Genomic DNA, 21835 nt, shown 5'->3' with positions numbered 1-21835 from the left:
CCTGTTTTAGCTCTCGTTAGCTAAATGCTCTACTAACCCAGTCACTCCCAAATGCTAGGCTCTCAAGACCTTCCCACCCTACCAGGAGTCGGGACAGATTTTTGGCCCTTTTAACACTTCAGCCTTCCGATGATGCTAGAATGTGTCGTCTGTACTTTGACAGTAAAACAAGTCCTCAAACCAAAATTTCCAAAAATAATTTTTTGAACATAGTGTGAGCAGAACCTATCAGGGCACAAACTATAGTATCAGGAGGGGATCTACAAAAGATTGCCTCTGTTTGTGTGTATTTTCACTTTGCTTTGCAAATTTCCTGAAATAAAAATGAGTTATGATTATTTTCTTTTTACAGCTTATAGACCGGTCTTGTGTAAAAGTTCCACATTTTAAATCTGCATTTACTTTTTAGTATCTCGTTAATTTTTCCGTGTTCTTAAACATTCGTATATTTAGCAGCGTCGTGCATAATCTATTACCGATACAATTTGTTTTTTATTTATTCTTAAAAAAATATTGACATAGTGTTCACTTTTGTATACCTTCAGGGTTATAAGCAGCAGCATAATGCCTTTGTGCAGCATGCAACAGGCCAGATTCAGGCATTGGAACAACAGAAGCAACAACTAGAGCAGCAAGCAGCAGCGGCAGCGGCAGCAGCGGTGGCAGCAGCAGCAGCTGCATCGGCAGCAGCTGCAGCAGCTGCGGCAGCAGGTAAGTTAATTGAAATCAGGTGTTGCTTTTTGATAATGGACTAAATGTTTTAATTGTAATACAAAGTGGTCTTGTAGACACCACATGTTTATATTGTTTTGTGCATTATTTTGTATATTGTAATAAAAATGTATTTTAGGTAGTATTTTTGCTTGATTAGGAAAGTGTGTAATATTTAGTTGGCTTTGTTGTAAAGGGAGAATGGAGTTAAAGTGGAAAATATGGTTTTAATTATTTATTTATTTGCATATAGCAACACGTGAAGTATGATATCGGGACATTAAGCTGTTATTGTGCATACATAATAGGAGTTACAAATGTAGATTAATTAAAACATATTTACTTTATTTACATATATGCTGTGTATAGGTATGTATATTTTTAAATTTGCCTGTATATTTGTCTATGTATATTTAATGTCTTTATTGTTTGTTTGCATCTATCCTTATCCCTTGAATTTTAAGTACAGCATAACCATTTTATTGGATGGTAGGTCATGGCCAGCCATGGAAACGTTATCATCCTGGAAGTACACAAGATTCCCTATATTTTGGTAACTGTAGTAATTTAAGTGTTTGGAGACTTTACACTTAAAGGATAGCAACACTTCAGTCGTCTTCTGTGTTTTCTCGTTCTTTGCATTGTCTTATATTATTGGCATCTTTTATATGTTATTAATTTTTATCTCTTTGCCATTCTGCTTCCTTCCATCTATTTAAATAAGGTATGGGGGCCGTTGACTGCTACTTACGACAAAAATGACTGGTTCCTTCTTCTTCATGATGAGACTATATTTATATTGCTAAAATGTCAAGGACCCAAGGAAATTTAATTTTTGTAGTGGATGGATATATTTAATCGATTGGCAGCAAATCGGTTAAACCTTCCTGTTAAAATTGTATCGATGTTCTAAATTACTCAGAACAGTAGATTCCTGTATGTAGTATAGGCCTTTATAATAGATAGATTTAATGGCTTAATGATTTTAAATTAGTTATGCTATTTGGTTTTCCTTTACTGAACGGAATACTGTACACATTTATTTGTGGGATTGGGGGGGGAAAGGGGGAAAATTTTTATGACAAACATCACTCCATGCATTAAGATGGTACAACCTCGATTCAAAACACTGTATGGGATCAAACCCGGTTCATTTCAGTGAAGGATATGTTGCAATTGGAAATGACTCCAGGATGCATTTCCCAAAATCTATAGGCTAATTTCTCTTGTCAAAATTTTCATTTCAACCTATAATAGGCAACTAACAAATAAATGTCTGCAAAAAAATTTAACCACATCTAGCTCATTTCACATGTCCTTAGCCTCGAAACTCATTTTCAAAGGTAGCTGGGCCATACCCAAGTGAACAAAAGCCTTACCAACTCAAAATGAAAACAAACCATAGAATTTGGTTTTCAATATGCTCAATGGCTTTCCGAAGACCCTTTGCTATTTCTTCTAAATCTGTGCCCATCTTCAAAAATCATTAAAAATGTGATTGGAGCCATATTAAGATAAACATATTAATGCCTAATATATCCCATGCTCCATGGGCCGATTTCACTGAGTGAAATTATAATTTCAAACTAAAATGAAGAGTAACAAGGGAACCTGTCTGTAATGAGATTTGACGACATCTAGCAAATTTTCTTTGTTAAATCCTTGAAATCTCCTTTTCAAAGGAAAAGGGGTTCATATTTTACAAAACAAAAACTCTGCAACTGGAAATAAAAAAAACATGCAGAGAATTTGTTTTTAAATATACTCTGTGGCTTACCAAAGGCCCCAACTATTTATTGTAATGTTGCCTCCAGTGAACTTGGTTCCAATATCCTAAGCAAATCCACACATCCACTGCTTCAGCAAACTCTTGTTTGTTAAATTGGGTGAATAAATCCTGCATGGGGGGGGGGCCTGATGACTGAGTGGACAGTGCTCGGGATTCGTATTCCTGCAGTTCCAGGTTCGATCCTCGGTGGAGGCAGAAACAAATGGGCAGTTTCTTTCACCCTGATGCCCCTGTTCATCTAGCAGTAAATAGGTACCTGGGAGTTGGACAGCTGCTATGGGCTGTTTCTTGGGGATGTGTAACAAAAAAGGAGGCCTGGTCGAGGACCAGGCCATGGGACGCTAAACTCCGCAATCATCTCAAGATAACCTTAAGATGTGGAAAGTGTAATTACCTAAGTGTAGTAACAGGATGAGAGCTACGCTCGTGGTGTCCCGTTTTCCCAGCACTCTTTGTCATATAATGCTTTGAAATTACTGACGGTTTTGGCCTCCACCACCTTCTCACTTAACTTGTTCCAACCGTCAGACCACTCTGTTTACAAAAGACAAAAAAAAAGCGTGTGTTCCAACCGGAGATTTGCAGAATTGATGTTCATTGAATTGAGGTTCCACTGTATTTTGAATTACTTGGGAGGGACGCCACAGACAATCTAAACCTCAACTGTCGTACTGTCTCGTAACATGCTTCCCGATATTGCCATGCAATTGAATTGCTATTTGTAATACATTAAATTTATTTTGTACAGTATAACTGTTCTATTCCTTGGCTTCAGACAGGTACCATTTTATGGTTGTTGGGGAAGTGCTATACAGGGATTTATGCACTAGTATAAATTAAATTTATGAACTACTGTATTTATTTAATAGTAAATTATTTAATGTTTTATTCTTGTTATTTATAGTAGTTTTAAGCATGATTGGCTGTTTTTGTGGCAAGGGCATGGAACCACCCAGAACACTGCCCATAGGCCAGACTTAATCAACTATTAGCCCCATGGTGACTGATACCTTTGTAAAGGATCTTGATAAATTGTTTAGGAGCGAGGATACAGTGAAAAATCTCTCCTTCTCTGCCATTAAGAGACTGCTCACTATGAGATAAAAGTACAAAATAAAGCCATTTCACTCCCTACAAGTGATAATTATGTGTTGCAAGGATATCCAGCGATCTAGTTGCTAACCAATGATTAGCAACTACCAGCTACACCATGGCTAATAAATTATTTCCAGACTGGGGGGCTGGATTATGAAATTGATAGAAGGGGACATTGTCAATTTTTCTTGCTGGACACTTGTACATAAAATAAATTATTACTAGTTATGTGTCCATCTGTTTTCACCCAATTCTGCACAGATCAATTTAGTTTGATTTTTTTGTCCTTTGAGACTTTATCTGCTCAAGCCATCCCATGCTTTAGAATATTCTTTATGTAGTTGTGTCCAGTGCTTACCTACCAGTGACTTGGGGGAGAGCTCTTTATGCACATTGCCTTGAAGCCTCATCATACCTGGAGGAGTTTTTTTTACCCTATGTGCCTCATTATGTCAACTTTAATTTCCAGTATTATGGTTCTTCTCCATCTTGGACTTAATGCATCACCACAAAATGTTTTCCCTTATCAACCATGATTACAGGTCTTTACTAAAAGAATACAATAATTAATCTCTGATTCTATATTGCTCTTGAGTTGGAGCACAAAACAGTTGGCTGAGAATGCATTGGCAGCTGTTGTAAGTACAAGTCGTTGTATGTACAGTAGGGTCATCGTACGTTAGGGACCCAGTGTAGTCTCTGCCTTCCCGATGCTTCTGCAGCTCTTGTATTAAAAAATATACAAATAAGAGAGTCCCTAGGCTAATGAGTAATTTGCTGCTCCATGGCAAGGATTGATGGGTGGCTTCTCTTCCTTGGGCGAGGAGCAATTGATATGGTTCAAGGATTTTATTTGGGTGCAATTTGACACTGCTCAGGGGTCGGTTTCCAGGAACATCTGCACATATCTCAGGGTTGAGGGATTGTTTACTTCTCTGCTCTGTTTGAATATGTTGCTTCCTTGATTCTGCCTTAAGATGAGCTCATCACTCATTTGGTAAATGATGTGCTGATTCTGTGAATACCTCTGACACAGGCTTTGGGCTACCAAAACACCACTATTTCCAAAAAACTTTACAAATCTCTATCTTTTTTAAACCTATTAATGTTCTGAGTATAAAATTAATTTCTAACATTCAAAATAATGGAGGTAATATTATTGCCCTTTTCAATAGATTTGCAATGTATCATTTGATTGTGACTTTGGCACCTTGTTGCATTCATTTATTTTTTTAGTTTCATCTTGGTGCCTGTGATGTACAAATCAACACTAATCCATTATATTTGGTAACATTAAAAACTGTATTCCTCATGATTTTGGTATTTTCACATCCTGCATATGTAAAGGTATGAACCGAGTGTAATGCGTGCATCACAGTTTACAGACATGTCTAAAATAGATCATTCTTTCCAGGTAAATAATATTTTAATTGTCATTATACTGTTTTCCTCCACAGGAGGACAAAAACAATCATTTGGTACATAATGTGTGTGTGTGTGTGTTTAATTTGTTTTGGTAATAGTCAATATCTAGTGCCATTAAATACTGTTCAAAAGTAACAAACGAGGATAAGTTTCAGGAAACTATTGTGCATAAATCATTGTTCCTAGAAAAATAATTTCGTGGATAAATATTAGCAAATACATTGTCATTGTCATCTTGTTATAGATCTGATGTTCATTCATTATCACTGAGTTCATATTGATGCTTCCCTTTGCCTTCAGAAATGTCTGGCTTATATCATTGGAGATTCAAACTCGGGCCTGAAAAATCAAAAACTTTTGTCTTGCCAACCAGACCATAGATTCTGACAATGGTTGGTAGGTCAAAGTTCTCGTGTTTTTCTGGCCCGAGTTTGAATTTCCGATGATACAAGTGAAATGGTAGTACTTGTGCTATTGTAGATTGCATCATATTTGGTTTATGTCTGTATTATTTTCACTTGTAATCACATTCAGCTGCAGGATCTATAGTCACATCAATTAGCTGCTGCTCTCGTATTATGATTCCAGCTTGCTATCAACTTTTATGGAGCTAATGCCATCTGTGTCGGGAAAATCTAGGTTCAGTGTGAGGGCTTGCATCCAGATGCCAAGCTGGTAATTGACTCTTTTTGATATGATGTAGAGTACCAGGTCTTTCCTTGCAGAAATTGTTCCCAGCTGACATTTTTGAGGTTACAATACAGTCATTGGCACATAAAGCAGTGATCTTCATGTGTCAAACTATGCACACTACTCATCCTCTCTTGGCCATTCAGATCACAATTAAATAAGTCTGTTTTTTCAATAAGTTAATTTATAGACTGGTTATCTCCTAATTTAGACAGTGGTCAACAATATTTTTATGCTTTCTGTAGAATCTCGATGTTTCAATTTCCCAGTTGTTTTAAAAGACTTGTCCTTCATCCAGAATAAGGATGTATTGCCATTAGTGGTGAACAATAAGGCATCTACTGTATTTCTGATTAGTCAGTATTTTAATGCCCAGTAATCTTTGTTTATTAGCAATTTGTGTCAAACAGTACAGTTTGGTCTGTAACTTGAGCTGCTGTGTCCTGGGGTGTTAAAGCTCCAAAATCTTTAGCCCTTGCTCTCTGCATACTTACAATTCAGTATAAATTGAGTAACATTTTCCTCCTCACAATGTTGAGTAAGCATAATAACATACACACTCAAATTTTGTGGGAACTCTAATAAATACTTTTAACAGTTTGAATGTTCAGTAAAGCTTGCCTTGTACATCGAATATTTTGCATCTGTTTACCTTACACACCGCCTATTTCATTCTCTGTACAAGGACTAAGAAAAATTGTTTTATGTTAACTGCTTCAGTGCATTTGCCATTGTGATGACTTTTTCATGCAGTGTATAATGGGAAATGTAGAATTTTTACCATTGGGGTATGTATACTGTATTTATGCAGCATTATTTTATGGGTGATAGTACATAGCTTAGCATTATGTGCCATTTTCTCCTATATTCTATATTATTAACCTTTGGGAAATTTTGCCTCTTGTTATAACTGTCTTTTTCTTAGGGAGTGACCCTGGTAGCACCCTAAAACTATCATGCTGAGATTGCTTCATACTAAAAATTACATCGGTCACAGAAGTTCCGTTTGGCCTACCGGGGACTAGAGCCAGAACCCGGATCACTCGGACGCACAGGGAGCAAGTGACAATTCACCACCTTACCGGGGAAAACATTCAGAAAGTCGGCAAAGTTTTACAGACAACTGGATAGTTCACAGAAAATGAAACTATAAAACTTCCAGACAATTCCACAAATTTGTCACTCACAACTAGGGATTTGCACAAACTGGTTTGGAACTCTTTGTTCTGATCACAACACCAGCAGGTGGCCTCGCCCCAGTTCATAGTCAAGGAGGGTCTGTGGGGTGCCCTTCAACACTTCATGGACTTTGCACTTCATGTACATTGCACCCCTGGCAATACCTTTGGACCTCATGGTCCCGATTGATCATGTGATGTACTTCACTGGCTAGAATTTCTCGTCTGTTCTTCGTGTCTGGAGTTTTTTATGCATGTCTATTGCCATTTGTATGATGAGCAGGTACCTCGTTTGTTGGTGTCTCGCCTGCATCTTTCCTTGTGGCAGCAGTATGAAGTTGCCTGGCACTTGTTTCACTACTATGTTTATTGTAGCCTTTTTGGTTTCAGTCAGGGCTATCATGACCTTTTTGTCTTGGTTGCTTCAGTTGGTATCTTATGTCTTATGTCTGGTTCTACCTCAGTGGACACCTTGTTGGTTGACCCTGTTTACTTGGTTCTCTATTCAAAGGCTCTCATTTTCCAGGTTATCCACTATCATCAAATCTAGCCAGCCTGCAGTCTACCCTTGGGTTCATGATATTTACAAATACAGCATTTGGCTTTGGCTGCAGTCTTCTCCAACATGTCCATTGCTTGGGGCTTTGGGATTCTAACAGTTTTGGCAGCTTCGTATTTAATCAGAGTTTCTGGTCGCAGTAAAGTCATGTGTTGTTTTGGGCTCTCTCTCCCGGCCTGTTTTGTTGTTGTTGTCCTAGTGTCTGCTGCTTCGCCACCTCCATAATGTGTTGTGTGGTTAGTTAGCTTCGGGTAGCATCGAGCCTGGCCCCAGGCCGGGATGTCTGGAGAACAACAACCAGAACCCTCTCCAGGTAACCACTAGGGGGGCTTTCCCAGAAACCCAGCATTGAATTGAATGAAATGCCTCTTTCTGGAGGAGCCCAGTGTGGCTCCACTGAGTCCCTCCCACCCTCCCTCTAGGCTCAGCAGTTCATCTCGGCAGCTGATGGAGTTCATCAGCTCCAGAACTGGCTGTCGGGGTAGCCAGCTGTGGGGTTGGACCTGGCCGCCTGGTGATAGTGATCAGTACTGTATAGTGAATTTCGGGGGCTAGTTTGAGTAAATCCCTTGTTCTGTGTGAATCATTGGTTGAGTTGTTTGGCAGTTTTGAGGCTGTTTCCTGTGTATTCTCTAGTTGTCAATAAAGGTTCACCAACTTTCTAGATGCTTTTCCTGGTGAGGTGGCAACTTTTCAGTTGCTCCCTCACCTCTGAGGGAGGCCAGGTTCTGGTCCCTTGGTCCCTGGAAACTAACTTTCTGTGACTGATGTGATTTTAAGAATGGAGCATCTCAACAAGATATCTTCAGTGAGCCACTGAGGCTCCTCCAGGAAGAGGTGTTTCATTACATTCCATGCTGGGTTTGTTTAATTGGTCTTGATCACAGCATTGAAAAAAAAATAGTTAAAATAGAATTTCAAAGGGAACAGATATTCCGTAGTATTAATCAAGACGCCTTGCTTTGGTAACCTGTAAACATGTTTTGGGAAGCCATTGGTTATAAATTCTGTATTGCTATGTGCATAGGTCTAGTGTAGTGTGTGGCACTATACTTGAGAATAGTTGCTGTGAGATTTTTCCCTTAAAGGATTTTAGGCTCAAGACAAAATTAAAGCTTCCAAATATTTGAATCTCTTTGAAAATGTATTTATTCTGTCTATTCCGCAGCACCTGAAGCCTCTAGTAGTGACGTGTGTAAGTCTAATTCCTATTTTGCTATGTTCTTGGTGTTTGTGCTCCTCATCCCAGATATCTTTCAGCAGTAGATTTTAATTCGGTATTTTATTTAATCATTTATTTTATTTATTTATTTTATTAAGCCATCAACAGCTATGAATTTTCTGCTTCTCGATTAATATTATGGCTTCTTTGTGACTAAAGTTTTGTATTATGTTGTATTTTATTGAAGAAAGTTGCAATAGAATCTGTGATACTATGATGCAGCAACATTAGTAATCTAATTGAGAAGGGCCAATTTATTGCCTTGGTTTTAATTTTCCATTTTTACTAAGCATTGTAATATAGCTTTTATTTTATTGCACTATTTTCCTTCTGCTCCATTTCAAATCTGTCTTTAGGATAGCCTGTTCCAGTCTTTGATTATTTAATTGTGGGAAACCTCTTAATTACAACAGCACCCGTACTCGCATAAATCATGGTATTCCAGTTGTCATTCAAATCTGTGTATATTTTACTGTAGGTATTATAAGATTTATTAAAGCTTGATTGGAAATGCAGTGCTTCTTAATTATTTGAGGTACTGCACTTTATAGTGAAGACCAACCCAGAAGCGCAGATTTGTACTGGATCTCTTCCACAGCAAAAGAGCTTCAATTATATGTAATAGGTGTACTGATAACAATGTTTTGATGAATACTGATACTCGAAATACATACTATTAAAAACACCAATACTTTGATACCGATACTTCATATTCTTTGTTCAGATGTTAGAACTGTACTTTTCTGTCTAGTTTCTAGTAAAGGTTCTTGATTTGTGTCCTTGAAGCATTTATGGGTGTCCTATTTTTTTTTCGCCAGACACATTTGCTTCAGTACAGTGCTTTGAATAAATTTTTTCCGTGTTGGGCAATTTTTGGGACAATATTCTGTTCGGAATTATGTACCAAGATTTTTGGCAGACTATATGTATATACATGTTTTTCTTTTCCCTGGGTGTTGGGGGTATAATGCTCTCGTTTCCATGCCTGCATCTTCTATATGAATGCTTCTTTGAGCTCTTCAGCTTTCATTGGGTATTTTCCTACATCATTCCTTCTCTTTTTTCTTATTTTCTTTTTTGTGATCACAGTTTCCCAACTGTGTCTGGTGAGTTTGTGCTCGGCCTGTATTGATGGCTGGCTGTGGTTTGAGCTACTGACCAGTCTGTGTTTCTGCAAGCCAGGGAACTGGTTTTTTCTTGGCTTTCCAGGTTTGGGTTTCTGGTGACCTGGTGAGTTCCAGTGAGTTCTATTTTGGTTTTGGATCTGGTTGGGCTTGGATTAGGCTTCTCGGGTAGTTTCTCCTCCTCTGCCTTGAGCAGCAATGCCATCTAGTGTTGGGCTGGCCCTAGGTGGCTTGGCAGTTGTGTGGTTGTGTTTGTGCCTGATCCGTGCCTGTAGGGTGGTTCTCATGGCTTGGGTTTGGCTCTGGGTGCCGTATTGGTTCTTCTGATTCTGTTCAGAGGAACAGAATCATTTTTTTTTCTCTGTAGTTTGATAGCTTCAAGGAACCACAACAGGCTCCTCTAGAAAATCCAGCATTAAATGTACTGTAATGAAATGAAATGCCTCTTTCTGATTGCCTCGGTGGCTCTGATTCCCTCATCTTCCTACCAGGTATGTTGGTTTGTGATCTACCAGCTCCGGATTGACTCGCTGGTGCAGATGCTTGGAACTCCAGGGGGTGCCACCTGTTAGCAGGTGCACTAGGGGGTTTGAGTTAGTTTCGAGTGAATAATTTGGATTTGAATCATTTTTGTAGTCATCTGGATGTTTTGATGCTTCATTTTATATGAACTTTGCAGTTGTTAGTATTGCTTCACTTAGTTCCCGGATGCTTTCTAACTGTGGGTGATTAAAGCAATCCCCAGCTCTGTGCATCTGTGAGGTGGGGCCAGACTGGCTTTGGTCTCTAGTAGGGTATACAGGACTCCAACGGCTGATGTGACTAAGTAGTGGGACACACATCTGTGAGATAGCTTCAGGAAGCCACCAAGGCCCTACCAGAAAGAGGCATTTTCATTACATTCATTGCTGTATTTTTATTTTTAAAAGTTAATTCGTGAGTTTGTTGAATAAAATTAACTGCTTATTAGTCTTCATGCATGGCTCATATTTTGGACCAACACATTTTTGTGCCCAACAAGATTATTATTATTAAAGTGCTTGAACTCCATAGGTTCAAGGCCAGTGCAACTCATGCATGGAAGATTATTTGTTTGGCAACTAAAATAGTTTAATTCACATTACAGTACTTGATCAACCTATATCCTAGCAAGAAAGATATATCAAGTTTTTTTTTTTTGCCAAAATAAAGAAAAGATAAGTTTACTTGTAATTTTTTTTATCAAGAACAAATAGGTTAATAGGTGTAGATATTCAAAAGGCTGTAAATGTGGCATTTCATTAAAGTAAATAATTTGGAAGGGATCTGTATGATTTATGCCATATAGTCATTTTGGCATAGTGCTTCCTTTTCATAATTACCTGTACAGTTTATGATGCATAAGCAATATTGTTCAGAATAGTGATCTTAACGGCAAGTACAATACTGCAGAAATCACTTGTTTAGCCAAAAAAAAGTAGTAATAATATTGGGAACTTTCCTAGATGGTGAAAATATTGTAAGCTGTTGTACATAAATTTGTTATATTTGATCTCAAACCAGCTTTCAAAACCTTGGGTACTGTTGAAATAATTCCCCTGCTACTAAATACTGTTGCTAACATAATGTGTTGCATGTGTTTAAATAATAGCCCTGTAAGATTTTGATTAAGAAATGGTCGCCAATCCTGAATAAACAATGTAAACAGCAGTAGACACTCCATTGTTATTGTTACTTCAAAGAATGATATTGAAGCTAATTTGAAGGAATCGTCACTTAAAATTGTATAGCCAATGCTTCTCGTAGTGTTATGAAGTGAAATTGTTACATGTGATTTTATCTTTATTCTTGAGATGGTGATTTGAAAGTTGGGGAACTTAATTTCTCTTTGCACAAGCTCTTAATAATTACAATATAGCTAACATTTGGCCAGTGTCTAATATGAGGGATATGGGTGTGTGTAGGGCATATGTACCGGTATATGTGCCCTCTAATTGTGTTTGAAGGAAAGCAGGCTCGTTTGGTGACAGCTCGGTGGGTTTTGTCATTTGAATTCACATGTCGAGTTAGTCTCGCTGTCTCTTCTCCTGGTGTATGTGACCGTTTCATATCGTGGTTTATTCCATACAGTATTCGCACGATGAATATTTCTCATAAACCTAAGTCATTTAGGTTACAGTTTCTTGTCCTGGTATGGTCCCACCTTTCTCATGTATGTCAAGAGGCAGTCTGGACCCCTGGGTGACCTGAGCTGCTCAACCTGGTTATGCTCTTGGGTGCTGTACATGGTTTGTGGACATTGGTTAAATATTGCTTTCATGGTGCATCTTTCTTTACCCAAGATATTTGTTTTGCTTTGTCTGTACTTTTTTGGGTAGTTATACCGAGTTTTGGGTTGGTGTCGCTTTCCATTCGTCGCTCGCCTCTGTGAGCACACCAAATGTTGGTAATGATGTTTGGTAGGCGTGAACAAAAGTCCAGTGGCCTGGTAGTTTCATGGACATCTTTGTGATTCCAAAACCAATTCATCGAGTAGCTACTAAGGCTGGCCGAAAAAGGCATTTCATTACATTACTGTACTGTACTTAATTTTGTCAATTATTATTATTATTATTATTATTATTATTATTATTATTATTTACACAGTCATTGTTTATATATTTTTGTTGCCAAAATATGCAGAATGTGTGTCATTTGCTGTAGGTGCAATTATTCAGAAGTCTGGATTATTTACGATTCGAGATTGAATCTGAAGTGATTCTATATGGATATAGTGGTTCCACTGTACCACTATATGGACATAGTGGTTCTACTGTACCATTATACGTATATAGTGGTACAGTGCAACTTCAAATATCACAAAACCTTGAAAATCTGGAGTAGTTTAATTACTTGAAGCTTTAAAAGTTTGAAACTGAGATCCATCATTTTAAATGTGTTGTGAAAAATCTTAGTCTGGTGGAAAATCTTCACTAGTTGTTAATACTAGTAAATAATATTTGTTGCAAAATTGGTAAATGTTGTTGCCTTTAGTGGTAATGTTATTCTAAAATATATATATATATATATATATATTTTTTTTTATACAAATGTCTATACTTGTACAGCACTATAAATGGTATAATTCAAATTGTATGTGACATTTCTGAGCCTTAATGACTTGGTTGCTCCCTTAAAGCAATGTCTAACATTCTCATATAGATAGTGAAGTACCAGCCTGATCAATGTTGCCTATTTATTCCCACTGCATTTGGGGTCTTTTCTGGCCTCTCCACTGTGACATTAATGAAAAGGTACTGTGGAACTCTCAATCCTACACAGAATAGTTGTCGGGAGGTTCTTTCATCTATTCAGTACTGTACTTCAAAATGCTTCTTCCAAGCTATACTTATCTTCAAATAGACCACCAAAATATTGCTCTGCTAAAGTGGTAATTGGTTGTCTGGCTGTTACCACAACCTGCCGCTAGATATCACCTTTAGTATGTATCAACAGAAATATCAACAGTATCAAATGGGAATATGAGTTACATGACATAAATTTTTCTAAGCGTTCTAGCAAAATTGTCCAGATCAATGAGGGTCCAGTTACTAAATTTTTCGTGTTCATCCTGGGTCATTAATTTCATGTGCAGTGGGCTATAATCTTTCAGTGGCTATGTGTGTGTTCAAAGATACACAGCAGATGTATGCATCATCTACTGTGTTCCCGTCAAGTATTTTGTGGCAACATCAAAAGGGTTCCTTCTCCTTGTTGGTCCAGTTGTGCTGTAGCTGGATTAGTTTGTGGAATTAACTCTAACTTTTACAGTTCCTTTGTGTTACATATTCTACAAATGTTTGCCCCTTCTCTCCTAGTGTGCTTGCAATTCTGTTTCCACTGGAATTCAGTTCGGGTATTGTGCTGAGTGTAACTTGCTTCGCAGTCTTTACTTTCCAACAATGCTACCTGCTCTCTGGTGGTGGGTGCTTTTTGTGAATCACCTCATGGTTTAAGCCTCCATCTGATTTAGTGGAGTTACTGAGCTGTATGTCCTAGTTTGTTATACATAAAATTTAATTTTGTTCCTTGATCTCCTGGGGTGCTAAATTTTATGACACCCTGACAGTTACACCTACACCTGTTTTAGTGGTTTAATGTTGCCGGGGCTAATGGCAGTTCTATTTTTAATGTGCATTTGTACCCTGTTTTTCTTAGTTATTGGCCCTTCCTGCTTTCCCTTCAAACATTAGGTTTGAGCCACACCTGTTTCTATTTAGTTACGTAATGTCCATACTCTTTATCTTTGCACCAGCTGTGTGTGTACTAAACCAGTGCATTTTTTCCTGCTCTCCTGCCAATTTCCCTAAGGTTGAACTTATGCCTGGTTCCATTTTTTTTTTGTTACCATGTTTACTGACCTAAGCAAGTTGTAGTTTACCTGTAATTGGTTTTGAGGATTCTATTCCTATTCAAATCTAGCTAGGGGCAAGGCTTGTCTGGTGACAACTTTATCTTCAATTTTTTTTTGCTTGCAGCAGGCCATAGCAGGACATAATTATTACAACCAAGCTGTTTTATTACTTCCTGCTGGAACTTATCTAATGGTCTCTTGAAGATATGCATTTTTGTTAGAGTACCCTAGCTGGATGTTCTTTGCACTGAGTTAGAGGCTTATTGTGACCCCCCCTCCCCCTGGAGATGTTGAGTATTGTCTATCATCACTTTCAAGTTTGTTGTGCCCTGGGTGAGCACTGATGTTTATTTTGCATTATGAATTCCTCCTTTTTGGGATTTGGTGGTACAGTTTTTATTTTTTCCCCTAGCTAATCCAATTTTCCTGTATTTTGGTATAGGTGTGTTTGGTTCCTCATTTGAATCCTGTCTGCTTCTTTGTGGGCCCCATGACCCTCTGGATTTCTATTTGGTACATGGCCATCTTGGCTTCTGTCTTTGTGTCTCGCCCACCTTGTAGTTGGGGCTCTTTTGGTATCTGTTCATTGGATGTATGCTAACTCCTTATCTTTGGCTTTGGTAAATATGTTCTATAAATTGCGGTGAGAAAAAATGGATTTTTTTTTTAATTTCAAATGGAACAGCTTGAACCCGTTGTTCTACATTTTCAAGGTTCTACTGTGCATATAAATACACACTCTTAGAAAAGCTTTAAAGATATGTTATTTTATGTTCTTCAATTATGGATAACTGATTGCTTATGAATATAGGTTTATTTTGTAATACATGAACAAAATGGTGGGTAACACAAATAATATCTGGTACACAAGAATATGACTGGATTAGATTTTAATTTATTTGATGTGGCTTTTCTTGAGTTATATACGTAGTGTTAATTTTATTTTGCATGATTGTGTAAATGTGGAAAATGTCTTTTTCCCATTTGCATGTTTTTGTCTTTACACTCCCATATCTGCATGCCAAAAGTTGCCTGCGAGTTGGTGCCATTATTTTATAAAAGTATTTAAAAATATTGTAATATTTTAAGGTACTATATAATAATACTTAACCTTGTTTTTCATGCTGACTGAGTTTCATGTTCTGTTGAAAGATAGATTTGTCTTCTAAGTCCTAACACTCGTTGTCTAATTGATTTTGTGAATGTTTAACAACTTTGAAAATATGTTTGGCATTATAGCTACAGATAATGTTAAATTAATTAATCTTTTAACATATTGGTCTTATTTTATCTTTACAATTAAAATAATGTAATTGTAATATTTAAAATATTTTCCTGAATTTATATTATGGATTTTTGTATTGATCATAAGGTACTATAAAATACTCGTGAATCAGTGCATATAGTGAAGTGAATTAGAAAGTTGAAAGCATTTTTGTAAGCTCTTAATTGTATGGTGGTGTTGCCTAAATGTGGGGAGACTGGTGCGGTATATACAATATGTTTACTGCCATTGTCAATATCTAACACAGCACTAGAAAGTATTATTGTTTGTTTTGAAATTTTTTGGTTGATTTTGAGTAAATTTATACAATTAATGTGCTGCTTGGCTCTTTTCTGTTAAAATGACAAATTTCTTCATGTTTGAGTTTAATGGGGATGATAACTAAAGGTAAAATAGTTCTATAGTAATACAGTGAATGTCATTGGGGACTAATTGTCATCCATGGCATGTTTTATCGGCATTAGAATTCCAGTGTGGTGCTTGTGTGTTTGGGTTTTGTGTTTGTCTCCATCTTTGTGGAGCCGGTCAGCCGAGCGGACAGCACACTGGACTTGTTGTCCTGTGGTTCCGGGTTCGATCTCGGGCGCCGGCGAGAAACAATGGGCAGAGTTTCTTTCACCCTATGCCCCTGTTACCTAGCAGTAAAATAGGTACCTGGGTGCTAGCCAGCTGTCACAGGCTGCTTCCTAGGGGTGGAAGCCTGGTCGAGGACCGGGCCGCGGGGACACTAAAGCCCCGAAATCATCTCATGATAACCTCAAGAAGATCTTATGGAGTAGATGTAAAAAGGAGCAAGATATATCAAAGCAAGATTCATAAATTATTCTAGTTACTAATGAATTTATTTCAAAGCTTGCGAGGATGCTGCTAAATTGATAAGAAAATGGAATACCATGTTGGTAGTTATTAGTATGAGTGAGGACCTATGACTTAAGCTTGAGGACTTGAACTTGTTGGTATGAGCTTGAGTGTTCAAAAGTTGAACAGGAAGAATTCTAATGCAGTATATTAACATATGGAAAGTTAACCACTGTGAAGATGTGCATTATTTAATTTTGTAATACATTCCAGTTGACTATGAACTATTATGAAATAACCAGTAGATCATATTCGCAGAAATAGTGAATTATATATATATACTCTAGTGATTCTTCAAAAGTCAAGGTAGTGTTATATTTAAAAGTATCATATGGTCAATAGAGAGTAATACTGTATGCATCTTAATCATTCAAAGTCTTTGTTATCTAAGTTTTTTTTTTTTAATTTATCCATCAATAGACCTTTGGAAATGTGAACTGAGCGCACAATTAAAACGACAGAATTTTAAAGAAGCATAACTGAATACAGTACTATATTGCTTAAAGGAAAAAGCCTAAAACAAATTTGGCTTAAATGATGTCATTGTTTTTCTATCTACTTTAATTGCTTTCTACTTGAAAATTTTAAGTTTGTTTGGCTCATGCATTTGTAACGATTGTTTTGGCAGCAGCTCAGGGTGGTGGGTATGCTGGTGCTCCTCCTCAACCTCAGTTTCCCCCGCCTCCCGGCACTGCCCCGTCAATACCTTCAGCTTTGGACTTCAACCAGCCTCCACCAGGCTTTCCTCCAGGTATAATACTAGGGTTCACTTGCTTTGAATTAATGGGATACCTGTTGTAGTTTTTCATACTTGTGTGGAATTATGTGGCTAAGTTTATACTGTACATTTATTTTATTTATAGTGAGTGGGCAATATGTTTAAATATTTGGTATTGTTTGAATGGACTGTGTAAAATAGGAAATTTAATTCTTTTACACAATTTCACAGTAGGGCATTTGGTGGTGTTAGTTATAATTCAGATGGAACAGGAATTTTAGTTTATTAAAAAGGTTTACAAGTCTTATAAACTTAGCAGAGGATGAATCCTCATAGCTATACTGTGTATTATTAGGGAAATTTATTAGGTAGTTATTTATGTTTATAGGTGGGAAATATATCTCACAACTTGCTAAATTTATTATCTCAAGCGATTGGAGCTCTGTACATAATTGCTATGACAAATGGAGCAGTTTGAGGATTAAATTTCAGGATGTTTAAAAAAAATTACAATTCATAAAGAAAATAGTTCATATTGAAATAATGTTTATTTGATAGTAGTAGTCAGACATTTAGGTACATGAATGTAGTAATAGGTATCTAGTCTGCAATGCTTTCTTAACTAATTTCTAGTACAAAAGGCATTAATTATTTAAGAATGACATAGTGCACTGATTGAATAACCAGCAAAATGTATAAAATATATACAGGTATAGTGAATATGCTTTATATAATTAAATTTTAAAAACAAATTTAGGAAGTACAGAGGAACTTTGAGTGACGAGCGGCTCCATCTACGTGCATTTCGGGTAACGAGCGAGCCATTTGCAGAAAATTTCTCGGTTGATGAGTTTCCGCTCCATTAACGAGAAAACCACGTGGTGCTTCCTAGCGTTCCCGCTGGTTCTTTCAAATTCTCGGACGCCTCCGACTTTGCAAATGAGTGATTTTTTTTTAAAGATGCTAATGATGGTGGAATGTAAAGGGGTGACTGCTGTAATGTTGCAAAGCATTGATTTTTTTTTTTTTAATTTGAAAGAAAAAATGTTAAAAAGGTTCATTCAGTGTATTTCAGGTAGGCTGCTCCATTTTCTATTAAAAATAAAAAAATAAATTCAATTTTTTTTTAAATTGAAAAAATGAAAAATGTCAAAGGTTCATTCAGAGTATGTCAGGTAAGCTGCTCTATTTTTTATGAAATTTTTTGAAAATCCAATATCATATTGATGTTTCTTGGTGTTGGAACGGATTAATTTTATTAACATTATTTTAAATGGGGAAATTCGTTTCACAAGACGAGCATTTCACATTATGAGCTCGGTGCCGGAATGGATAAAATTCGTTAATCGAGGCTCCTCTGTACAGTAAAGGGCACCTACTGATGTAGTATTATGTAATTATTTCTTAACACTTTCGCGCTCTCCGCAAAGGTCACTCAGCCAACCGAATGTGCGCGCTGCGTTTTTATCGCTTAAGCGTAAAAACAAAAATGTGTATATTCTTTTTACTCTTCTGACCTTAGTTCTCATGCTACGTATTTCATTTTGGTACCAACGTGTTCGCAATAAAATTCTCTAGAAGAACATTGGTAAAATAAGTCACGAAACATATAGGGATACCAGCACCAAATAAATAACTACGTAGATGACTCGCTGTGAGCGCCCATCAGCAACAAAATGTTTTTACTCTTGGGATTGTAATCACCTCCACACTTGTTCTACAGCGTTAATTTTGGTATCAATGGACTCGCAATGAAATTCCCAACACGGTGATATGAATATAAGCGTAGAATAATGATGCAGCCCGCCCGCAAGAGTGTGGGAAGTGGTGAAATTGTTACCCGGTATCGGTGACGGGACGACGCACGGCGCTTTGAAAGTTTATACTTATTTCACTCTCATGACATTAATTTTCTATGTACGTCATTCATTTTTATGTCAATGTGTTCGCAATAGAATGTTCTATGTGCCCATAGGTAAAAAATATCAACAAAGCGTAAGTTAGAATAGCGACAAATATAAAACAACGCTGGAACATATCAGTGAGCGTCAAACACACACGAAATATTTTTACTTTTGTTATGTTTGTCAAGATTATACTTGTTGCACACAGTTATTTTTGGTTGTATATTGATCGGAATAAAATTCCCTAAACAGACATATGCTTCTAATACATGATATGGGGGAAGAATTACCAGTATAAACGGCTAAAGTCACTCACCTGCAACCCGTTTGGGACAAAATACCATTTGATCGAAGTTATCCACACCTTTCATGAACTTATTGTACCATGCAGCCTAGTGGTGAGAAAGAGAGCCTCATAGCGCGCATTTTGAAACAAACCCAAAGTAAATCGGATAAAAATTGAATTTTATACAAATATTTTAAAAGTAGACATAACTTTATGTCCACTATGCGGTTACGTTAGACGAAACCGAACGCGCCGGCGCGTCCAGATAGCGCGAAAGTGTTAATATTTGTTTAATTGTTAACTAATGTTGTAATATTTTTATTTGCAGGCTTACCTCTTGTCGATTTCAGCAAACCACCCCCAGGATTCCCTATTGAGGAACAAAAGGAAAACCTAGTACCAACAGTGCCATACTATGAGCTACCTGCTGGACTCATGGCACCTCTTGTGAAAATGGAACACCACAAGTATATGCCACTGGATCCTAGTGACTTGAGACTCCCACCACCAACACCCCCAAGTGATAGGCTGTTAAGAGCAGTGGAGAATTTCTATGCTCCACCTTCTCATGAGAAGCCTCGGAACAGGTGCTCAAATTATTTTAATGTGTGTTTGGATGTAGCATTATTAGACAGGCATTTCCATTTTCAGTGTTGAGCCTCCTAGGCATTGCACACCCACCTCACAGTTGAGGAAATCAGATTTAAAGCATGGGCAGGTTGGGGTGATTGGACACCATTCTCTCGTCCCATTTCCAACTGTACATGTACATTAAACAGTAATTGAGAAACTGGATGCCAAACAGTTTGCATTGAGTAATTTTGCTTTTTGATGCTTTCAGTGAGGGCTGGGAGCAGTTAGCCTTATATGATTACTACAAAGAAAAAAGTCAGTCTGTTAAACGCATTGAGAAAGATATTAGTGATGGAGTGAGAGAGCGTTCACGGTCCCCATCTCCGGTTGTGATTGAACCACCACCAGAGGAAGAGGAAAGACCTTATGATCAGCCAGTCAGGAGATACAGGTAAGGTGGAAATATTTGTCATAAATTAATAAATGGCATTATGTAATGTGAAGTCAAAATGTAATATTTCTAATTCGGTTTCTGTTAATTTTTTTAATCAAATCAGAAATGTAATTAATTCTATCACAGTTTTCTTTACCTAGGCTATACTATATTTGCATTATCATGATTTTAGATCTTAAAACAACCGCTTGTGTGGGACTCTGTCAAAAGCCTTTTTTAGGTTCAGATACAGTCAAGCCAACCATCACCTTCCTGTAGAATCTCTGTAGCTATAAAAAAAAACTAAGCAGATTTGTTACACGGGGATCTGCAAAAACCATACTATCTGACTGTTATTGTCATTACTCTCCAGGTGTTTCTACCATTTAGTTTTAACTATTTTTTCTAGTGTTTTGACTATCACACTTGATAATGATATGGGTCTATAATTTAGAGGGCCTTCTCTGCTACCATTTTTGTAAATTGGAACTGTTTGCCTTTTTTCATATCTGCTAAGTTTCCTGTGCACAACAATGTTTGGAATATGAACTAAAGTGAAATGCTCAGCTCGGTTGCATTGTCTCAACACCCAAGGTGAAACTCCATCTGGTCCAACTGCTTTATTCCCTCCTAGCCCCTTGAGTAATTTTTCCCACTTTGTCTTGAGACACCTCTATGTATCCTATAGTATTCTCTGGAATTGGCATTTTCTCTGGTTCTCTGAAAACCTCATTTAGCACAAACACACTTTAGAACTGTTCTTTTAGTGTTTTGCACATTTCTTTTTAATTTTCTGTAAATGTTTAAGTCATTTTTTGTTCTAATCACTCCATTAATCAATTAATTTAATTTTGTGTGTGTACAATATTATGGTTTAAAAAAAAAAAGAAATTGGGCATAATTTTTTGTTTTGCAGATCAGAAAGTCCAGAAAAAGTTGAGGAAAAGAAGAAATCTCGATCCCGCTCACATTCACGAAGTCCAAGTCCTTTACGGCGCAGTACATCTAGTCAGAGATCTCGTTCACGCTCTCCATCTCGGTATGCCTTATGTAGGGTTTTTATTAACCTCTATTTCTTATTGATGTATTCCCCTTCTTTTGGCAGACTTATTATTTTTCTATATTTGCTGAGGATTGAAATGCAGGCAAAATTTTATTTTAATTTTAAGCACATTTTATAACATTACAACCTGAGTAGTTAATATTGTTTGCAAGGGCCAAATGATGGTTACCTGTAGCTAGCCACATGGAGATAATTCCACACCTATAAGTCACCTCAGCTCTTGCAAGCCCCACATGCAAATAGTGGAGGAAAACCTTGAACTAGCAAGGAAGGTCTCAAGACCGATCCACTGAAAAAGGCAGAGCCATGGAAAGATGCTCAGGTTCAGACACCAAGCTTGAAGGGTTGGAAACTAAGACAGAGCTTACAACTAAAGAGCCAGAGCCTTGCCAGCATAAGTCGCCAATCTGTATGATTGGTGTGCCCGAACCTATCTCAAAGCCACTGTAAGAAAACATTGGTGACAATTCACTTCAGAGAAACCAAGAGAATGTTGGACACACCCCACCCCCTGCTTAAATTATTCTGCTATATTAGTAGCAATTCAAGC

The 21835-nt window shown here is 37.3% G+C and overlaps 1 protein-coding gene across 6 annotated transcripts in view; it reads left to right on the top strand.

Annotated features, from left to right (window-relative positions):
• LOC123745063 (calcium homeostasis endoplasmic reticulum protein) overlaps nt 1-21835 on the top strand; it is a 40561-nt gene that overhangs the window by 13739 nt on the left and 4987 nt on the right. For 3 of the 6 annotated variants that reach the window (XM_045725361.2, XM_069306230.1, XM_069306228.1), the window contains exons 9-13: nt 546-711; nt 16940-17059; nt 19545-19803; nt 20058-20240; nt 21139-21261. In XM_045725361.2, coding sequence (XP_045581317.1) covers nt 546-711; nt 16940-17059; nt 19545-19803; nt 20058-20240; nt 21139-21261 — 851 coding nt within the window. Of the gene's footprint in view, nt 1-545; nt 712-16936; nt 17060-19544; nt 19804-20057; nt 20241-21138; nt 21262-21835 lie in introns of all 6 variants that reach the window. The other 3 variants (XM_045725360.2, XM_045725362.2, XM_069306227.1) reach the window with 1 other exon arrangement.

Source organism: Procambarus clarkii, chromosome 57 (assembly GCF_040958095.1).
Source record: "Procambarus clarkii isolate CNS0578487 chromosome 57, FALCON_Pclarkii_2.0, whole genome shotgun sequence".
Taxonomy (NCBI): Eukaryota; Metazoa; Arthropoda; class Malacostraca; order Decapoda; family Cambaridae; genus Procambarus; species Procambarus clarkii.
This window is presented reverse-complemented; position numbering and strand designations above follow the sequence as displayed.